General features: G+C 34.8%; 1 protein-coding gene across 2 annotated transcripts in view; it reads left to right on the top strand.

Annotated features, from left to right (window-relative positions):
- The first annotated feature begins 237 nt into the window (after positions 1-237).
- The window catches only part of lqf (epsin homolog lqf), a 44599-nt gene continuing 22254 nt past the window's right edge, over positions 238-22582 (top strand). Inside the window, exons 1-3 of one of the 2 annotated variants that reach the window (XM_089697720.1) lie at positions 238-449; positions 18841-18930; positions 21487-21778. In XM_089697720.1, the coding sequence (XP_089553846.1) occupies positions 18862-18930; positions 21487-21778 (361 nt within the window). In that variant the 5' untranslated portion in view covers positions 238-449; positions 18841-18861. Of the gene's footprint in view, positions 450-515; positions 890-18840; positions 18931-21486; positions 21779-22582 lie in introns of those variants that run through there. The other variant, XM_089697721.1, reaches the window with a different exon arrangement.

Genomic DNA, 22582 nt, shown 5'->3' with positions numbered 1-22582 from the left:
TCAAGCTGCAAGCAACTTGACGTGCCACAGAACCACAGATAAAGATAATGATAGACAACAACTATTTTTTGGGACTAATTTTTTATTACATTTAATGACCCCTGTTGGTATTCATATGCGTGTATTTTATATTTCACGTTATTTAAAGAATTAAATATTATTTTATTTGAGTAGGCTAGTATTTTGCCAAATATAAAAAATCACTGAAAAAAGAGTCACCTTGTTGACCGGATGTTCTGTTGGAAGACATGTTGATTTGTCATGAAGGATTGAGAGGCGATTTTGTCAATTCGTCAAAAGTGTTTTGTTTAGAAAGATTTGTACAAAATTAAATAGTAAGTTTAGTGATAACGTGCTGTGTACCGTGATAATAGTATAATGTTTGATATATGTTTACTTAAATAAGTTTTATAAAAAGAAACTTTTTTTAGGACCTTCGTAGTTATTTGGTAAGTGTTGCGTTAATTTTTCCTGTCACTCTTTTAAAGTATTTATTCGACCGAGGCACAGTTCCGTGCACTAATCGACGGACCTTCACCTCGTCTGATCGTATTTTTACAATGCATTCGCTAAGTTATGATATTTATGCCACGAAATGACGTAGCGGTAAACATGCAAGGAAATTAAATTTAGGCCGTGGATATTCGTTTAGTGTCGTATTTGTTTGTGTATTTATGATCTGGATGGTTGTATTGTGACGTCAATTGTGTATGAGGTGAAAAATCTTAGTGTTAGTGGAGTTTGCGATATGATAAAAGTTTATCTTTATCTGATAGCTATGATTTAGATTGGGTTTCCATTCTTAGTATGAACGTGTACATGACAATTTGAAAAGTAAAAAAATTGTGTCTTGTGTTGTGTTTTATACCTGACTGATTTTTTATAAAAAGTAAGTATTTAAATGTTAAGTAATTTTTATACAGCTAAATGTAAAGTATGGTCATAAAATATATGAGAAGTATGGTCTGTGCAGAAATATAGATCATATTCCACATCAAAACCCATGTGATAGTTAAACTTTACATAAATCTGCAAAGCTTAATTCAATTAGCTACCAATTATAATTTCTAGGTTTCTCTACAGTTATTAATTAAATAATACACAATATAATTAACACTCATTGTGAAAGATCTGAGAAATTCTTAAGAAATATTGTCCATTTTATAATTTTCACCTGTTCTTACTCATTTTCATAAAAATACCTTCATATAATTATTCATCTCTATATAATTGTTTGGTTTTGTTGTTTGTGTCCCTAATATAAAAATATATATTTAATAAAAAAAAGCACTATAATATCAATTTTAAGTTGATAATAATATGAATGATTCACTTTTTTAACAAAGTAAATAAGCTTTGTAAATATAAAGAATATATCTACACAAAGATTGTGGTTTTTATCAGATGATTTATCAAACATGGATGTCTTTTTATACAGTAATATCTATAATAATGTAAATACAAAGTATTTGTTCTATGAAAGTAATAGCTTTCTTTTAAATGCATATCAGTGTTATCTATATAAAAAAAAAAAATAAAAAAAAAAATCTTTATCTTAATCTTTATGTGAAGGCATAATTGTTAAAACTTTTTGCTGTATGTGCGTCTACCTATATTTTGAAAAATATTTTGTCATAAGTCCAAAAATGCAATTAAACTAAATGTGTCCGAAAAAATAAATTTTATATTGCCAATCCACTGTCAATATTTAAATATTATTATTTCATTAAAAAAATATAAAATTATCTTACAATGCCTATTTATCTTAGGAGAAAGCTTAATCATCTATATATTTGCAAATTTTTTATGGGTATAGTGTGCAAACTGCAATATACATATTTAAATGATATCAATGCCCTCAATTAATTTATTTAATTTGCTTATAAATTAAATGCTATTCCATAGATTACTCAATACATAATGTACTTATTCAGTTTTGCATAACTGGATTTGCAATTACATTTAACTAATTTAGCCTCTTAATGCGTGTGATAATTTATTTTATATTTGAAGGTCTCGCTGGCAGAACATTTGTTTGTCGCAAACAATTATATTTCCTCTTCCTTTGTTTTTATTTTTATTGTGTTCGCATCTTGATAAATGTCCTTTATATACAGTTGCCAACCAATGTAAAATGTTTTAATATTATGGATATGGACAGTATGGATATATGAAAAAGTAGCGTGATAATAATTTATAGGTGTTTTAAGAGGTTTTTTTGAATCTGACTAAGATTCTTGTTTTTGAAACAAAATAAATTAAAAACAAGAATAATACTACTGTTTTAAGTATGGCAATTATGAACATTCCACTCTCTTTATGAATGTTTTGGTTTTTTCAAACTCAAACATTTATTTATTCAATTAGACTTCTTTTAGAAGCACTTTCGAATCTTCATTACATATTTTTAACATTTACCACCAATTCGGAAAGCAGTATCTATGGGGAAGAACCAGCAAGAAATGCCATAGTTAGTCTTTTAAAATCATGTCAATAGAGTATTAAATACTTAAACCGTGAATGTATTTCGTATTATAATGATGAAATTTACATTGCTGAAATTTACAACTGAATGTACAAACAGCAAAACTAACCAATTCTGTTTGGGTCTTAGACCATATTGTAAAAAATTGAAGTTTTCATCCCGATGTACGAAGATTTTGATAGCTTTGGTTAAGAATTATTAATAATTTACCACTTTCTATAGAAACCTGCCTAGTTTCTATCACAAACTAAACATAATATGATGAATGTCTATTATACAGAATTAGTGAAATCAATACAGCTGTTATGTAGTACTCTATCTACTGACAAACATTTTAATGTATTTATATACAACTCTCTTTCCGCCCATGGTTTCTCCAGCATTGTCAAAACTTAACAAATTGCTTAAAACACTTCAAAGAACCACGTAGTGCATTCGTGAAAACAGAATGAAAATCGAAAAAATAACGTTTTGGAGATTTACTCGTACAGATAGACGGACTGAACTTTGTTTTATAATATGAACTGATAAATCACGAGAATTCCCGCTAGACGTAGTAGATCAGAAACAACTGTATACAAGTCTCGCCTTATATGGATTACTCGGAAATTCTAGTCATGTTAGTTTTTATCGTGACGACGTCGGCTATCGCCATTGTGTGATAAGCAAAAGTATGTATTTATGTAAATATAAACTGTAATCGGTAGGTTTGTTCATTTTGATGTGATCTAATTTCAAATTTAGTATTTGCACAATACATATATATTTACATTACTACTGAGTATCAACTACCTGTGCCGCATGCTTTCGCCCAAAAGCAAGTATTTCTATAGTTTATGTACTATTCTGGAGGATAAGCTATATAACTGCCAAGTAGCATCGAAAGCCGTTCAGTGGTTTGTGCGTGACAGAGTAACAAATATTCGATCTTACAAACTTACGCGTTGATAATAATATAAGCGGGATTAGTAGAATAGTCAGTGAAGAGAAGTCACTTTACCCTTTAGACTTTAGAGTCTAAAGGGTAAAAGTGACTTCTCTTAAACTCTAAAGTTTAGAGTTTACTGGATAAACCTTACAAATTTTTTGCAAAAGAGTATTTTTTACTTTCCTGGTTCATATTTGGATCAATCAACTATCTGTATCACGAAGTCGAAGGCTACGCGAAGCTATGTAAAAGTCTATATTTAGATGAAATAAAAGGTGCAAGGTAGTATTTATACCTTATCTATAAAGGCCAGAACTATCGCCCCAGTGGGTAAATAACAACCCTTGTATAATTAACATGCGTAACCTAGGCTACCTTTGCAGTTTGCGTAAACGTTACAGCTATAATGGTTCAGCTACACAGAGCTTGTAGTAAAGAACGGTGCACTACCATTTTAAACAGATGAAAATATTAAGGTAACTTTCACATGCCTGATTTGGATAGAAATCTCATCAAATTCAATCTAAAACTCTTTTATTTATTTTGCAATGTCATTTTTTTAAACTACCACCAATTAGGACTATACGACTATCACAAGTCACAATGTTGTTTCTCGTATGAAAAATCGATAAGAAACTGTTAAAATTAAATCATAAAATTAAAAATAAACTTAATTAAATACGATTTATGCACACTTGTACAGCGATCACATGTGGTAGTACCAGAGGTATTCAAAAGTTGTGTCACATAGAATCTCGGCATCATCCTCTAATCCACGAGACATGCCCAAAGTCAGTTTCAGTTTATGAAGAGATACATAGATGTGTGCAGTTACTCTTTCACACAAAAAAGCTGAAGAGTACACATACACATACACATAAACATACTAGTAACTCAGGCCCCAGAATCACAGACACAATAGAAAATCTATTGTGTCGTGGCCCGATCGGGCCGTTCGGGGCTCAATGGGCTAGCCAGGAGGTAGTTAACGATACTTCTTTACATAGTGCGCTCAATGTGGAAGTAGCAGATTTTTTCTCAATATGCGGAAGGTAGGAAACTCTCGTTTCACCCTGAAGCTCATGACGATCGATTTCCATTTATATTTAGTGTTTTCCTTCCTACCCGCGTGATAGGTACTACTTCGACGACTCAGGGTGGCCTTGCGGAGGTCGTTGGTTACGTAATTACATTAAATGGGAACTAGGTAATATCGTCGTGACCTGTTTCACTTAATGTAGTGTTTTGAATGTTTATATGGTCAAGGTTTCGTACAAATGTTTGAAGGAACTCTTGAGATTGATACGATCTTTGATGGCATTAGTACGACTGAATCCACGAGGATGTCGGTACGCGTAGTACCAACGTCTTCCGACTAAAGGATATCTGCTTTACGCCTTTTTTATGTTAAAGTAATTAATTTGTATGTAGTCTGCATTATGATCATGTATCTGTCACTTTTTGATTTCTTATGATGACGTATACTCGATTATGTATCCTATCCTATAGTTATTATTTCAAAAACATTAAAAAATCTAGTTAGACAGTGCGCGCACGATCAACTTTGTCTCCGCAACTATTTTGTCTCTCCCATCAATTTGTATGGGGAGTTGCGTCGCTACGTGCGCGCACTTTCATACTAGCCCATGGGTGGAGAGACAAAATAGTTGCGGAGACAAAGTTGCTCGTGCGCGCTAGCTCTTAGGGCTCTCAAATGTATATTTTTCTCAATTGGAATTTCCTTCAAAGTTTAACAAAAACTCTAATATCATCAGCAGTTTCGGAGAATCTGTGTAGGTAGGTTTATCATTTTTATTTTTATTTACCTAAGTGTGAACATTTGTCTTTTGTGTTAATTTGTTTACATTGTATCATACCTGTATATCTACGTAAGTATACACGATTATGTAATAACTATATAATAACTTTTAAAACATAGGCTACTAAAAACACAGATAAGACTTTAAACTGTCGCATACTCTTAAGAGTGTGAAATAGCCAATATAAGGCTGATGTACTATATATTTTATATATAGAGATCAGGCTTTATTGGAACAGTTGATATTAGAACGGGATGTCAACTTAGACTAGTGGCCGAGAACATTCTTGTAATGTTAAGGGTGGTAGTCCTGGGCCAAGTCAGTCGGTCTACCGTTCACCCACCAACATGCACTGGACGAGCATGGTGGGTTATACGTCCAAACCTCCAAAAAGAAACATGAATCGCAACAATTATAATATACCCCTAGTGCCCGGCGGCTCTGGTAGCCCTGCCGATGACGGTAGGCAGACAAGCTCCGGAGCTCGGGGTCAGGTGAATCTCCGGGCGGGATCGATGCACCGTCATACAACTAAGGCTAGGATAAAGGACACCGATAAAAATCTAAATATTTTAACGTATAATGTAAGAACATTGAGAACAGAAGAACGGCTATTGGAACTAGAGAATGCTTTATCGGAAATAAAATGGGATATAGTGGGATTATGTGAAGTAAGAAGACAGGGCGAAAACACATATGAAAGGGAAAATAGCATATTCTATCATTATGGTACATCCACAAGCTTATATGGAGTAGGATTTTTAGTGAACAAAAAGTGGAAAAACAATATATTGGAATTTGTGTCATATTCAGACCGAATAGCTCTTCTTAAATTTAAAGTTTCGGATAAATATTCTCTAACTGTAATACAAATATACGCTCCTACATCAAGTCATACAGACGATGAGATAGAAGACTTCTATGACTTATTAAATCAAGCTCTGGATAGTCACAGAGCAACATGGAATGTCGTGCTAGGTGATTTCAATGCCAAGTTAGGTACACGACTACCCACCGATAATACACAATTCTTAGGACCCCACGGATTAGGTTTAAGAAACGATAGAGGCACACGGCTTATTCAGTTTGCATGGGCTCAAAATCTCTTCATTAGCAATAGCTTCTTTCATAAGAAATCTTCCCGCAGATGGACTTGGATCTCACCTAATACAGAAACTAAAAACGAAATAGACTACATATTGATTTCAGAACAAACTATTGTCAATAATATACAAGTTTTAAATAGAATTAAATTTAAATCAGATCACAGACCAATTAGAGCATCATTGAAATTAAACACAAAAATTCAGCGACAAAAAACATTTAGCAACAGAATTAAAAGACTGGATAAAGAAACCCTAATTAATAACAAGGATGACTTTTGCATACAATTAGAAAATAGTTTTAGTGCACTGAATATGTCGAGTGAAAATGTTCAGGAACAATACAGTAATATAGAAAATAGTTTAAAGAATGCATGTAAATCAATCAAACAAGTTCCTTCGAATAAACGCAAATTATCAAATTACACAAAAAATTTATTAAATGAAAGATTAAGTACCAATAAGAACAGTGCAGAGTTTAAAACCATAGACAAGAAAGTGAAACGAAGTATTAGAAAGGATATTAGACGATACAATAACAGTTTAATAATGTCAGCCATTGAGAACACCCGATCTTTAAAAACAGCTAAATACGGAATTTCACAATCCAAAAATTGGATAACTTGTTTAAAAGACCAAAATGGAGTCAAACAACGCAATAGAGAAAAAATAATGGACATATGCACGGATTACTACAAATCTCTATATTCCCAAAATAGCATTTCATTTGAAAACATCACATCACCAATTAACTATATTTGTTCTGATGATATACCACCGATCACAGCTTTTGAAGTTAACACAGTACTACAAACAATGAAAAATAATAGAGTGCCTGGAGAGGATGGGATAAGTACGGAAATGCTAAAAATAGCCAAACACCAATTACTACCACATATATGCAATTTGTTTAATTCAATTTTAAAAACCGGTAATATCCCTGAACAGTTCTGTCATTCAAATATTATTCTTTTACATAAAAAAGGAGATAAATCTGACGTCAACAACTATAGACCAATAAGCCTAGTATCTCACTTGTATAAAATGTTCATCAAGGTTATCAATAACCGTATTGCAAAGCAACTCGACGACGAACAACCACCCGAACAAGCTGGATTTCGCGCAGGACTCTCCACCACCGATCACCTTCATACAATCAATCAAATTATTGAAAAATGTCAAGAAAATAACATCTCATTGTACATGGCCTTTGTAGATTACTCTAGAGCGTTTGATAGTATAACACATAATTCAATATTCGACGCCCTTCAAACTCAAAATATAGGTTCTACATATATTAATTTACTCAAAAATGTATATAACAACAGCACAGCTTCAATAAAATTGCAAACAATTGGACCAAAATTTCAAATCCAAAGGGGTGTTAAACAGGGCGACCCATTATCTCCTAAATTATTCAATAGTACCTTGGAATATATATTTAGAAAACTTACGATTGGTTGGATGGAACGGGGCATTGTTGTCGGTGGAGCAAAATTAACCAACTTGCGCTTTGCTGATGATGTGGTTCTATTCTCTTCTTCAGCTCGCGAACTACAAGAAATGCTACAAGACCTAAGCAACGTCAGCCTTGAGGTTGGACTAAAAATGAACAGGACCAAGACCAAAATCATGACCAATACCACCAAGATCAGAATGACCATCGATAACGAAGATATACAATATGTCCAAGAATACATATATCTCGGACAAGTACTCTCCTTCCAGGCAAGACAAGATCGCGAAATCACAAGGCGAATAGAAAATGCTTGGAGGAGTTTTTGGTCCATGAAGGAATTTTTTAAAGGAGATCTCCCTATCAACATCAAAAGAAAGCTTATGGACATGTGTATTCTTCCTATCTTGACTTATGGTGCGCAAACTTGGTCGCTGACAAAGGAACAAAAGTCCAAACTGAAGGTCTGTCAAAGGGCAATGGAGCGAAGTATACTGGGTGTTAAATTAACAGATCGTGTTCGAAACACCGAGCTGCGCTCCAAAACTAAAATTGCCGATGTAGCGCAAAAAGCCGCTGCGTTGAAATGGAGTTGGGCAGGACACATAAGTCGCATGCCGGACGAACTGTGGGCCAAGATAACCACTTTGTGGAGCCCAGGAACACATAGAAGACGTCGCGGCAGGCCGAAGAAGAGATGGCGAGATGAACTTCACCAATTTAAAAATGACTGGTTCTCATTAGGACAAGACCGCGATTCGTGGAAGCGACTTGGAGAGGCCTTTGCCCAGCATTGGGACACGACAGGCTGATATAATAATAATATAATATAATAACTTTTAAAACATAGGCTACTAAAAACACAGACAAGATCGTGTAAACAAAAATGAATCGATATCTAAAATTAGCGCTCACTTTCCAAATATTATTGATAAAATGCGAAATATTTTATCTACATTGTTACGTTTTAAACATGATTAATATTCGCGGTAACTAATGTGAGTCAGATGGGCAGGATCTCGGAGATTCACATGAAGCTGCAATGGTTTTACCCGTGATGATAGTTTGCATACAAAAATTATGAGGATATTTTTGATTTTCAGAATTATGACTTAATAAAATACGAATAAATAAATTATCCCTAGGCACTTCTCGGCTCGTCATGATGATAATTAGCACAAATCATGTATGTATACCAATAGTATAAATGCGAAAATCGTTTTCAAGACTGAGCTTTTCATAATCGGATTTGGATGAATTATTAAAGAAATGTGGAGACATGACAAAAAATCGTAATCTGCCTTTTGAATCGAATAAGAGATTACGACCTCTTCTATGTCGGGATTCATTTGTATTTATCTACTCAATTTATATTATCATGTAACATGTCTTGATGTTGAGCGTTTTGATCAACTAAAAATAACGATATGATTATATTAAGCACTAGGTAAACAAGATGCAGGATAATTATCAGCGTGCTAAGCGAAGTGACCTCTATCGCGTTGGACGTAATCATAAATTCGTGTGCGTCGACCTCGCAGGAGCGGTTAATGTGACATTGTTGCAAAATGTGTTTGTCTTTACCAAAATAGCCCAATTCTCAGGATGGAGGTCAGTAAACCAACAGTCTTGTTTAGTTATAGTTATTATTAATTATTATAACTACTGGTCCGCTCCGGCTTCGCCCGTGGCAAATTACGAATTATGTACTGTGTAACCTGTAGTAACTACCTATCACGTACATATCCAACGGTGAGAGAATTTTTGAATTCGGTCCAGTAGTTCCTGAGATTAGCGCGTTCAAACAAACAAACTCTTCCGCTTTATTGCAAGCTGCCAACTGCTACACACCTACTTCTCAGGAAACCCTCCATGTTTGTGTTCTGTTGATGACTAAACTAAAACTTTATCAACGTCACGTCAGCTAATAGTAGGGGAGCCCAGGATGCTAAATGTGGATTTACTCGAGCGTCACGGGAACCTATTAGAATTGGTAGATTAGACCATAGCGAGAAAAAAAGGTCCTATAATGTTTTCACTTTTAGCGGTGGGGAAGGGTTTTTTGATTTTTTTTAATTTAAAAAAGAAAAAAATTGGCTTGGAAATACTCAAGCGCGTTAGATATTGATATTTTGCATGCTCCAGGACGTCACTGAAAAAAAGTATACGTTAATCTGACGATTTAAGTGGCGATTTAATCGCTATGAAGAAAGGGTAAAAAATTTAAGTAATATTATTCGAGCGCGTCAGATTAATATATGGGGGGGTTAATTACAATATAAGAAGTCCCCATTTCGCTAATCTGATGATTCGAGCTCAACCTTAGGAAATTATGGATTATTCAAATTTTCCAGCGGGGCCCCTGAGCGCACCCACCAACCATAACTGCTCATATTGACTAGAGGTACTAATGAATAGCTAAGGTACCGTCCCTTATAGTAATCTGACGCGCTCGAGTAAATCCCAAAATCCCCTCTTGGGCTCCCCTACTATAATCTTTTCGACTATCTATTATATCCATGATAATAAATAATAATATGTACCTACTAGTTGACTGCGAACAACTTAATGTGGCATGAATATCCTTATATTTTTATCGTGATTTTTCCATGGTTTGGTTAGTGAGTCTGCTTATAAATAAAGAAGGATAAACTTTATAGTACTTCGAGTTAATAAATCCCACAAGCTAAATATCATAAAAATCAGACCAGCCGTTCTGAATTATAGTGGCACGACTTTGTTTTACTGCATACTTATCAAAAAGATTACTTACATTTGTTTGTTCGTAATTGATAAGCTGTAAAACGCTTTTATCATTCATTCGTTAGATTATGAAAAAAAATGCAACTTATTTTTCTAAGACGTGATAACAACATAACGTGAAATTCTTATGAAATTTTTTGAAGAAAAATCTGTTAGTATTCGATATTCGCTCTTTTATTTTGTGTAGTATCAAATTCTCGTTCATCTTTCGGTTTAATTCTTTGTTTGTACCTAGATGTTTTTTTTTTCAATGTTATATTTTTGTTTCTAAACGTTTATCTTACTGAAAATCAGTTAAAATTGCCATACATCACCGTGGCTAGCGAATAGGAAGATAGTGCGACAGCGCGCGCGACCGGACGCGTTCCGACGCGCGACGGTTCAATACCCTATCTTCCTAACATATGAACGGTCGCCGAACCGAGCTACCTGATACGATTCGGTGATTATTATACATAATATACTTGTGTATGTATGTACGTGAATATGTTGTAGTTATTATAATGTATGAGCAGTATTTAATGAACAGCTGATGTATGAAACCCGCGAAAATTTTGTATCGCGTAATTTTTAAGGGACTCGAAATGTTACCACTGAGGTTAAGGGCTCTTTCAATTTATGCGTTTCTTATCGGACCGCTGCCGTACGTTTTCCGTGCCGCTAGTTATAACCCGCTGCCGTGCCGTTGTAGTACGGTAGCAGTCCGTTACCAAACGCTTAAATTGAAAGCGTATCTGACTGCCGTGCGTTTGTATGCTAGTGCTGTTTTAAATTTATAGTTTGGTTTTTAAGTTGGCAACTCTGTTAGTCAATTTCAATTTCAACTGCCCGTCCGTATTATTACCACGACTGACTTATACATTATAACCTCAAAACGCGCGTATTTCTGTACTTGAGTGCCCGTAGAAATGTAAGATGGTCGAATTAGATAAGACCAAAAAATTAATTTTTAGAGCACGAATATGTCAAATCATACCGATATATCGATATTTTTTAATAAAAATATCAATATCGATATTGATATTTTCGAAAAACATCGATATGATATACATATCGATACTTTATTGCATTTCCGACATCCCTATGGGACTTGCGACGTTGCCGTCCTGATGTCGAGCGTTCGCGGTACGGACGCCGCGCTGCTGCCGCACCGTGCATTTTGTATGAAAACAAACGACGGGCCGTGCGCCGTACGACAAACACACCGCTACGGCACTGTAGCGGTCCGATACGAAACGCATAAATTGAAAGAGCCCTAAGGGCCCTTAGTAGGTGAAAACGGAAAAATGGACTGTTTTCTATGAGCTATAATTGAAAATATTGAGGTTTTTTCGCACTGAAATTTCTAATATGTATTACAGAACGTATGTGTGATGGGATGACTGTTTCCAAAACACGATTGGAAAAATTTTGCTCGATAAAAAAAAATCTTAAAGTTACCTCTAAAATATCATATAAATTCTCATTACAACTGTATTTTACGATAATAATAGGCATGACGAAAGATTTTCAAAACCTCTTCCATAATGTGTGTATACGTTTATTAAACAAGAAAAACCCTGTATTTCGCTAATATACTTAAATTTAACGAAGATAAAATAAAAGCTATTTTCCAAAAAATATTTATTAACTGTGCCAAAACAGCTCACAGGTGTCATGGCGTAGGCGTGACGTCACTCTTACGTAAATACGTAATTATCTGAATGCATAGCGAAGCAAAATTAAACAAATATTTAATTATTAAGTATTATAGAATCTAATTTCAAAGTTTATAAGTGGTGTGCAGTATTGCAATGTGAATCTACATAAAAATAATACCCAAAAAAAGTATTAAAGAGAAAATAATATGAAATGATTGTATAAATTGGACGGAGAGAAACCCGAACCACATATTCGTGAATTCGCAATTATATTTCTGTTCTGAGTCGATAAAGCATACGTTAAAAATAGAAAATAAATAAAAATGCGTATTCTCAACATATATACCTGACGCGAAGCTGTTTACATAGACGTGACGTCACGCGTGTTTTAGTCAAGATGGCCGACTGCAGAATTTCAATGTTTTATTTTATTGATAATCTCATTAATCTTAATGTTTTTACTATTTCTAAGTGACTATTTTTAATTTCTTTATTATAAATTTTCCCTTAAAAACACTAATTCGATCATTTATGGATACTGTCGTCATGCCTATTCGTATAAAATCACAAATACATAGGTATTTACTATTTACCTTCTCGATTTCGTGTCTGTTTTAGATTTAGAAAATACTAAATATTTTTATTCACTTTTTGATAAAAATGTGAATGGCGCTTACGATTTTCAGTTTCGAGCACGTTGATTCCATACTAAACGCGGACCCCCTCACCGCTTACCTCAGGCCCGAATAGCTGAATTTTCGCTGACCGCCTAACCCCCCTTAACTTCCGGACGTTAAACTATTTTTATACAGTCATTATTTATCGTCGATGATATCATATTATAAATACAAGTAATTCATCTAACACGCCGCGGCCGTGGGCTTCTGCGTATTCAAGACTCAAGAGTAGTCCTTCTAAGAAGCATGATGATCGCGGCGTAACATATGTGTGGTCTCATGACTAATTTTGACCATTGACCCTACTAATACAATAACTCTTTGAACAGCTGATCCCTTCTGAGTTCTGACCATCTTGGTCAAACTATCCCTTTCCTCGTCGCGTTACCATGGCAACGTCTTTGTGTACTTACCATAAATATGAACACACATACTAATTATCTGTTATCACTTTTCCGTGCAACAGCCTTGGTTTCGCCTTGCCTGTCTGCTGTACGATGACGTCATGCAAGCTAAGCCAAGCGAAGATAGTTTAAAAGTATCGTGACTTGCTATTTTCAAAGTAACAGCAATATTATAAGTGACTTTGTTTAAAATAACTTTGTGTAAACAATGTACCAATTATGTATGTGATAGCTGTATCAGGAAAAGGTGGTATGTTAACAAATCTAATCTGAAAAATGATTATTAATATCCTTCCTTACCGTCCTATCGTTTATTTGTTAAATAAATAATTAGTGATAATTAGTTATAAAGGTAAATAATTTTTGTACATAAACAACGCCAAAATCAATAAACAAAAAGAATAATTTTAAAAATTAAATGATATCTACTTGACTTCAGATACTTACTTACTATAAATACGCTCAGGTACTGGTAAGTACCTTAACATTTTAGGTGTTCTGAAAATATATTTGACCTTAATTATTGACGTTATCAACTGGTTCTCTTATAAATACCAATAAAAACAAAATAAGTGTATATTTAGTTACATATTAATTTGCTTACATTATATGTATTCGAATTCCGACCACGAACGCAAAATTTTTTGCGTGGCCTTGATAAAACGTAGTGGATCTATTAAGAAAGATGAAACCGTTACACTGTGGTCTGTGACGCTCCGTTTGGCAATATGCAGCCTTTGGAAGTGAAGCTATAAAAAGTGATTTCAAGGATTTTTTAATATTCAGAAACAGTGGCGTGCATTCCATAAAGACATAAAGACACTGCCTACCCTACCATTTACCAAACTCTGATCAATATTTAATATGCATAAATGAAATTCACAGCGTCATTAAATTTTATTAATTGCGCAATGTAGTTATGAAATAAAAATATATTTCAAATATATTTTAGATCCATCTATCGGTATTTTGGTAGCATTATTAGTCCATTGAATGAGTCCCTCCAAGGGGGGTCTAGAGTGCGTGAGTTAGTAACGTAAGATGTTTCTTCGGAAACATGTCAAGAGTCCCTAGGTAATAAACATACTAAAACCCCGGGCCACTAGGAGGAGCCCCGGAGTGGGGGGAGGGGGGAAATGGGTCCATTTTTTCATTTTTCGCTTAAATCTCAAAAACGGTACATGTTAGAGAAAAACTTTCAAGGAAAAGTTGAAAGGCCATAAAATTATCTACAAGTTGTACCTGAATCGTTTTTTCCTATATCCTACCGTTTCTGAGTTATACGCGGTAAAACATGATTTTGGCTCAAACAATTTCCACATAAATCGATCAAAAAATATTTCTTTCGTCCAAAAAACTCAAATGTGCAACTTGTGACCGCTACTGATAGATTGCTCTTAATTAGGTCTATAATTGGTAAAATAAACACATTCCTCCATGGAAGCCTTTAGGAGGAATCGATTGTCAAAATATTATAATATGGTAGTTTGAGTTACTGAACTTGATCTTTTTATTTTTTTCTTCCAAAAAACTCAAAAGTGCAACTTGTGACCGGTACAGATAGATTGCTCATAATTGGGTCTATCATTGATAAAAATACCAGATTCCACCACGGAGGCGTTTACGGGGAATTGAATTTTATTAGGGTAGTTACGATACTTGAACTTTTTATTTTTTTTCTCCAAAAAAACTCAAAAGTGCAACTTGTGATCGGTACAGATAGATTGCTCATAATTAGGTCTATCATTGATAAAAATACCAGATTCCACCATGGAGGCGTTTACGGGGAATTGAATTTTATTAGGGTAGTTAGTTAAAAAGTTCATGTATCGTAACTACCCTAATAAAATTCAATACCTCCTAAACGCCTCCATGGTGGAATCTGGTTTTTTTATCAATGATAGACCTAATTATGAGCAATCTATCGGTACCGGTCACAAGTTGCACTTTTGAGTTTTTTTGGAAGAAAAAAAATAAAAAGTTCAAGTATCGTATCTACCCTAATAAAATTCAATTCCCCGTAAACGCCTCCGTGGTGGAATCTAGTATTTTTATCAATGATAGACCTTATTATGAGCAATCTATCTGTACCGGTCATAAGTTGCACTTTTGAGTTTTTTGGAAGAAAAAAATAAAAAGATCAAGTTCAGTAACTCAAACTACCCTAATATAGTATTTTGACAATCGATTCCTCCTAAAAGCTTCCATGGAGGAATGTGTTTATTTTACCAATTATAGACCTAATTAAGAGCAATCTAACAGTACCGGTCACAAGTTGCACTTTTGAGTTTTTTGGAAGAAAAAAATAAAAAGATCAAGTTCAGTAACTCAAACTACCCTAATATAGTATTTTGACAATCGATTACTCCTAAAGGCTTCCATGGAGGAATGTGTTTATTTTACCAATTATAGACCTAATTAAGAGCAATCTATCAGTATCGGTCACAAGTTGCACTTTTGAGTTTTTTTGGAGAAAAAAAATAAAAAGTTCAAGTATCGTAACTACCCTAATAAAATTCAATTCCCCGTAAACGCCTCCGTGGTGGAATCTGGTATTTTTATCAATGATAGTTCCAATTATGAGCAATCTATCTGTACCGGTCACAAGTTGCACTTTTGAGTTTTTTGGAAGAAAAAAATAAAAAGATCAAGTTCAGTAACTCAAACTACCATATTATAATATTTTGACAATCGATTCCTCCTAAAGGCTTCCATGGAGGAATGTGTTTATTTTACCAATTATAGACCTAATTAAGAGCAATCTATCAGTACCGGTCACAAGTTGCACATTTGAGTTTTTTGGAAGAAAGAAATATTTTTTGATCGATTGATGTGGAAATTGTTTGAGCCAAAATCATGTTATACCGCGTATAACTCAGAAACGGTAGGATATAGGAAAAAATGATTCAGGTACAACTTGTAGATAATTTTATGGCCTTTCAACTTTTCCTTGAAAGTTTTTCTGTAACATGTACCGTTTTTGAGATTTAAGCGAAAAATGAAAAAATGGACCCATTTCCCCCCTCCCCCGACTCCGGGGCTCCTCCTAGTGGCCCGGGGTTTTAGTATGTTTATTACCTAGGGACTCTTGACATGTTTCCGAAGAAACATCTTACGTTACTAACTCACGCACTCTAGAACTTTTTATTCAATGGACTACATTGTCTAATTTCTATAACACCGGCTCGGCTCAAGTCACTATTCATGCGCTGCACTAGCGCCGCCACAGGACCCAGTACGTCACGGGACGGCAAAGACACAAACTATCCGTGTCTAAGTTTTTATATGTATGCTCTGCGTGTCTACGCATATTTTATATGTGTGCGTGCCTATAAGCACGGCACACTGATGTAATAAAACCACGCACACAAACACACAAGGTAGGCAGTGTCTTTTTACGAAGATATACGAATTAGGTACGAACCGAATTCGGAACTACATCGAAAGTCGAAACTGAAGTTGAATATGCGACCAATTTAAGAAGTGTGATAATGTATACAATTTTGTAGCGGTCAAGACCATCTGCAAATAGTATCATTATTCGTTTGTTTTGTTTTGGAAATAACAAACGTTTACTTTGAGGTTAAATTTGTTTTTTGAGAAAATTAATAATGTTTACTACAATTTGCAAGTGAAGTGTTTTGAGAGTAACTAAATAGATTATGTATATCATCAGTGTATTTTGTAAGATAATAAGGCATACCTAATTTAACGAAAAATTCTTATTTTTGTTTTATGAATAAACTTTTATCAAACAGAGAGTGATAGGAAAAAGGCCGATCTATAAATGGATCTATACCGGAATTTGTAATACACAAAGGTAAAGTTAATCATTAATTACATAATATAGAATGCTAGTTAGGATATCATAACTATTAACTAGGTACCTACTTACTTTGAAAATTATTTTATAGATAATATGACCTATGTTCGTGATATGTTTTCCATTATTTTGCGGAAATACTATACCTATGTATCTCCAATCAAATATCAGTACTGCAATATGAAATATTAGTTTTTATGACTTATTATCATTGCAATATTTCTGCCTACCCTGTCCAAAAACTCTGTGCACGCCCCTGTTCAGAAAATGTAACAAACTATCTTATTTCGTGATTCGTTTAATAGTGCTACAAGAGATGCCACTAGAGCTATATCAGCATAGTTTTAAGTCTTCTCAAAATCATCCAATCGTTCCAGATAATACCCCAGATAGATAATAATTGCTGTTTAGTTGTAATTACCTCGACAACCCTGACTCACTAAACTCGATACTCAGATACTCAAATTTAATTTCAACAAGTGCCTAAAAATGCGATTAAAAATGTCGTCTCAATAAGAATTAGCGAGAATGTCTTTCACACGCTCCAGATTCTAACCTAATACTATATCATAATTTATGTAAGCCATTACATGAACATGCAATAATGTTCACTTGCCAACAGCCAGGCGGAGGAGGGCTTCCTCCCACTGCAGCGCTCATAACCACGTAGAAGGCTGCAGTGGCTTATGTAAGCAAACTAGATGATGTCCCGGCTTTACTCGCACGACCTTAGGCAGTAGCTTATAGTAAATTACAGCCTATGGGCTGTTCTGATGTATAAGCTATTTAACTGCCAAGTGTAATCAGAATTTGTTTTGTGGTGTCTCCGTGAAAATTGTATTCATTTATAATACAGCTATCAACAGGATGTAATACTCTTATGTAGGAATATGTGACTGGTAGGATAGGATAAAATAATACGACATGTTGTCCGGCATCGGGTTGTCTTCTATCGCAATACTAAATGTGTAGAAGAAAAACGCAGATGAGGTAATAGGTAAATGAAAAAACCTTGTCGGTGATTTATTTGATTGCAAACACGTCTTTACAGCTTAAACAAGTAAGCGTGATTAAAGCGAGTTTGAAATCAGTTCAAAAGTCATTAATCTATGCAAAAATACTTTGTGCGAAGGTTGTTTCACACTCGCTAAAACAATACACATGTGATGGCATTGTATCATGAGCGCAAACAGCGATAATACAATAGAACTATCTTATCTGTGCAATTTAAAAGCGTAACAAATAACATTGGTCGCGCAGGTCAATAGCACTGTAAAAATTAATTTTATCTAAGCGTAGACTGAGCGGGAGCCCCTGGGTAAGCCTTTGTCTCAATCGACTTTCGAAAACATTATTGGATTGCATTTATTTGTCTTTATGTGCATTTGTAGATAGGGAATCGATAGTTGATATGAAAAGCCAATCCTATATCTAATGAAAACTATTTGATAGACAGGCCTTTGTAGATCCAGCAAACAAATGCGATTACATTTTGGGATGATTTCATATCTAACTTGGTAGGTTAATATAATATTGTTTCAACAAGTTATTTTACATAATGAATGAGAATGACTTGCTTTTTACTAACCTTCTACAGTGAAGAAGCCTTTTACATTGGCGCCGTCTAAGCTCCTAAGCCAAAATTGTTCTAGATTAGTTGGTAACTAATAGCAACTGAAAAGAAGTTTACAATAAATTCAATAATGTTCTGTGGTTAATACGTTATTCTGTATTGTTCCAGAACTCCCTTCACGGGGACGAAATGCAAGTAAACGTGGCGGGGCTAAGGAGAAATATCAAGAATCTTGCGCACAACTACTCTGATGCTCAGGTGAGAAGATTCAATCCTTTTTTGTCGCACTATGACTTGACAATTTGCTAGTTGTGACGTAAATACATTAGCTTACGTATACGACACTAGCTAGATTCTATGACAATTAATAGGAGGTGATTATGGGTAAATACTCCGCGTTAAGGTGTAAATGTGATTTAGTATTAAGCTAAAAGGCTTATTACACTACCCGATATGAAGGGCCCTGCATCTAGGGTGGGCGTGTTCCCTAGTTAGTGTGGCGCTTATTACACTTCTCTGCGAATTGGGCCCTAACTCAGTTTATACGCGAATGTCTAGAGAGATAAACGTATTGTTGCATTTTACATTATGCCGCCGTCAGTATCGAAACTTCAAAAAGTTACTGTAGCAGTGGCAACCGTTGACGCAATAACAAATATTAAAAAAAGAAGAGAAAGATCTGGATGAAAGAGTATTTGCGGTTACGTGAAAAGCTTTCAAATATGCAAATACTAAGCGTGCTTTAACCGGGAGTTTTAATGAATTAATTAGAGTAGGTGCAGAACAATTTGAACACTTGTTGAGTTTTAAAACAATTAAATAAACAATTGATTTAAACAATTTATTTATTTGTTAACATGGCGGTGTGATCACAAACATTTGGAACTTCCCTTTTAAGTTATATAAACCTGTAGTAGGGAAGTTTGGTGACACCTTACATACAAAAGCAGCCACTCCACGCACTAGTCGCGCGGCAACTGAGCTCCCTAACCGCCCTAAACGTTATTACATCACCCAATCTGCAGGGCGCTTAGGGAGCTAGGCAGATCGGGCAGACCCGATCGCCCTAAATCGGGACACTAACTCCCTAAGTCTTATTACACCACTCTTAGTTAGGGTTAGGGTCCCTAAAAATTGGGTGGTCTAATAAGCCTTTAAGCTATGATTTGAAATTCGTCCGGCTTCCGGCCGCCGCGCTGGTATTAATTAATGTGTGTCAATTTGTAGGACTTAAGTTTAGTATAGTAAGCTATTTGTCTTCGGTAAAAATTATTGTTCCGTTATCGAATTATGAACAACATTAGTAGAGTAGCTTTTAATCCCCTTTTCTTTTTTTTTAATATTTTTTTTTTTCCCTTAGTACAGTATCGAATGTTACATTGATAGTCTAGTCATCTCTAAGTAGCACGTCCACACTTTTGCTTTCCTGCATCATAAAAAGTTAAAAACATAAATCTCATTCCATCAGCGAATGATAGTTCATGGCGCGATAAACAGACAGCGGAAGTGCACATCAATTGAGTTATGAAGATACAAGATCCTCTTCCTACAGGCTCGATGAATACCAAATAAGTGGGGTTATTGAGATTCGTATGGCGTTTGCGGTGCGGAAGGGACCCTTGACCTTGTGTAATTTCGTACAAGAAACATGCCTGACTTTACGGATATCTTTGGTTCTTTCTATAGGTCATAATGGGGATATAAGAGCTTCGGAAATGTAAATTTCCTCGTGGCATGCATTATTGACGACTCATTGGTTAGGGTTTAGTGACAAGCGCCAGATGGTGTTAATACGATGTGTATTGGGAATTCCTAAAAGTGTCAAAATTACATTGTAAGCGTACGTAATTAATATATTTACCGTTTGTGAAGGAATAAATATCAAATAGAGAATAACTTTGTTTTTATTTAACCGATGATCAATCGATGATCTCGATGATATTTACAAGTTTAATGTTGCCAGAATTTCACTTACCTATTACCTACTCTCACGCTTTGTCAGAGTCGTAGAGATTTACTTCAATACTAAGTTCTTAGAGAAACTAAACGAGTTAAATTAGGCAAGTGAGTTACGTTAACACCCGCATCAAAGGCATTCGCCCTTGGACTAATCCGTTACATTCTTATACAACCAACACGGAACACCGTCTGAATGCTAATTAGAAATTTCACCAACCACGTGTAAGAACTGTTTGTATAGACCACAGCCTTGGTAACGAAGAAAATATTATTAATTAATATTACTGTCAAGGGTACAATTTCTAATCCATAATGATTTCTATTTAATAAGGAGCGTTTTTCTATGTAGAATGTAATCAGTTCTTAATAACGCAAATTCAATTTAAATGTGTAATAGTCTATTTTTCTGGGTTTGACTTACTATGATCAGAGATAGTGAAATTCGTTATCCAGCTAGAAATAGTATTGCTTAATTGTCTCTGTAAAGTTGTAAAGATAAGATAACAATTTTCGAGATGCGTTGCGTATGAAAAAGTAATATTACGAAAAAATACCACACATAATAACGTAATCCTCATTCTCTACAAAAGCCCATGACATGACTCGTAGGCAAATAAGAACTGCAACACTATTCAAAAATCTGGAGATATTGCCAAAATTCGTCATATAACACCTAATTTCATAGCGCATGATATGTCTTGCAGGCAGAACGAACTGCCAAACTAGTAAAAATCCTGCCTTTTTGACAAAACTTCGTCCAATGTGGAATTGGACGAACGTTTTGTCAATAAGCAGGATTAGAATAAGGAGAGGACTAAATTCCTATATTTCATAGATACAACCGTCGTATTACAGGTAAAAGTGCGCGAAGCAACATCAAACGACCCATGGGGCCCGTCCAGCACGCTGATGGCGGAGATCGCCGACCTCACGTACAACGTGATGGCGTTCACGGAGATCATGCAGATGATATGGAAGCGGCTCAACGACCACGGCAAGAACTGGCGGCACGTGTACAAGGCGCTGGTGCTCATGGAGTACCTGATCAAGACGGGCAGTGAGAAGGTGGCGATGCAGTGCAAAGAGAATATATTTGCAATACACACGCTGAAGGACTTCCAGTATATGGAGGAGGGGAAGGATCAAGGTTTGTGAGCATTTTTTTTGACTCTTCAATGAAAATATACAATTTATTGCTTTAATGATCGTTAGGAATGGTCAAGGTGCCTTTTTTCATGTATGTATGTGTAATATAATAGAAAAATTGTTGTCTGGTGTGCCAGTTTTTGTAATTTGTCATTATACTTGAAAGGAAATTTAACATGAACTGTATCTAAGAGTGAACTATAAATTGCTGACTGGAAATATGCCTTGTTAGAATCAGTTTCCCAAATATTTCCTACAGAACTCAGGATTCGCACTACGATCCAACATGTCATACACACGTTGATTAAAACACATGCAGGTCTTCTTGCGATGTAAACAGCTTGTCTAATCGAATTAACGTATCGATTTCTGCCAGTGATATCAATTACTTTGATGAATTACTCGACGTCTCTAATTTCGTACGTGTTTCGAGTTTTAGGCAGTAAATGTCTGTTGAGATGGGAGAGCTGCTAAACATTTTCGTAAGCTGTTGGTCTGTCATTCGAACAAATATTTTGTAGGACAAAACAAAACAGATTTTACATAGATATTTTTAATGATTTTAAAGTTAAAATTGTTTATCTTCCAAGTTAAAATTTGTAACTTGGTAGATAAACAATGCATATTTAGTTTTATAGCATTTGAATGCTCAATATATGCGAAACGCGCCTCGTGTGTAATTGTTTCCCTGGGTCCTTAAAAATTTCACAATATAATTTTTTTTATATTGTATGTAATTAAAAAAAAATCACAATAGTTTTTAACTCTTGTAGTATAGAATTCATTTTTAAGAGTACAAAAGAAT

This window comes from Colias philodice, chromosome 8, assembly GCF_061535455.1.
Source record: "Colias philodice isolate Cphi_HAF_F1 chromosome 8, ilColPhil1 Martin Lab GWU primary, whole genome shotgun sequence".
NCBI classification, from domain to species: Eukaryota; Metazoa; Arthropoda; class Insecta; order Lepidoptera; family Pieridae; genus Colias; species Colias philodice.
Note: the sequence above shows the minus strand (reverse complement) of the source record. Positions and strands in the feature narration are given on the sequence as shown.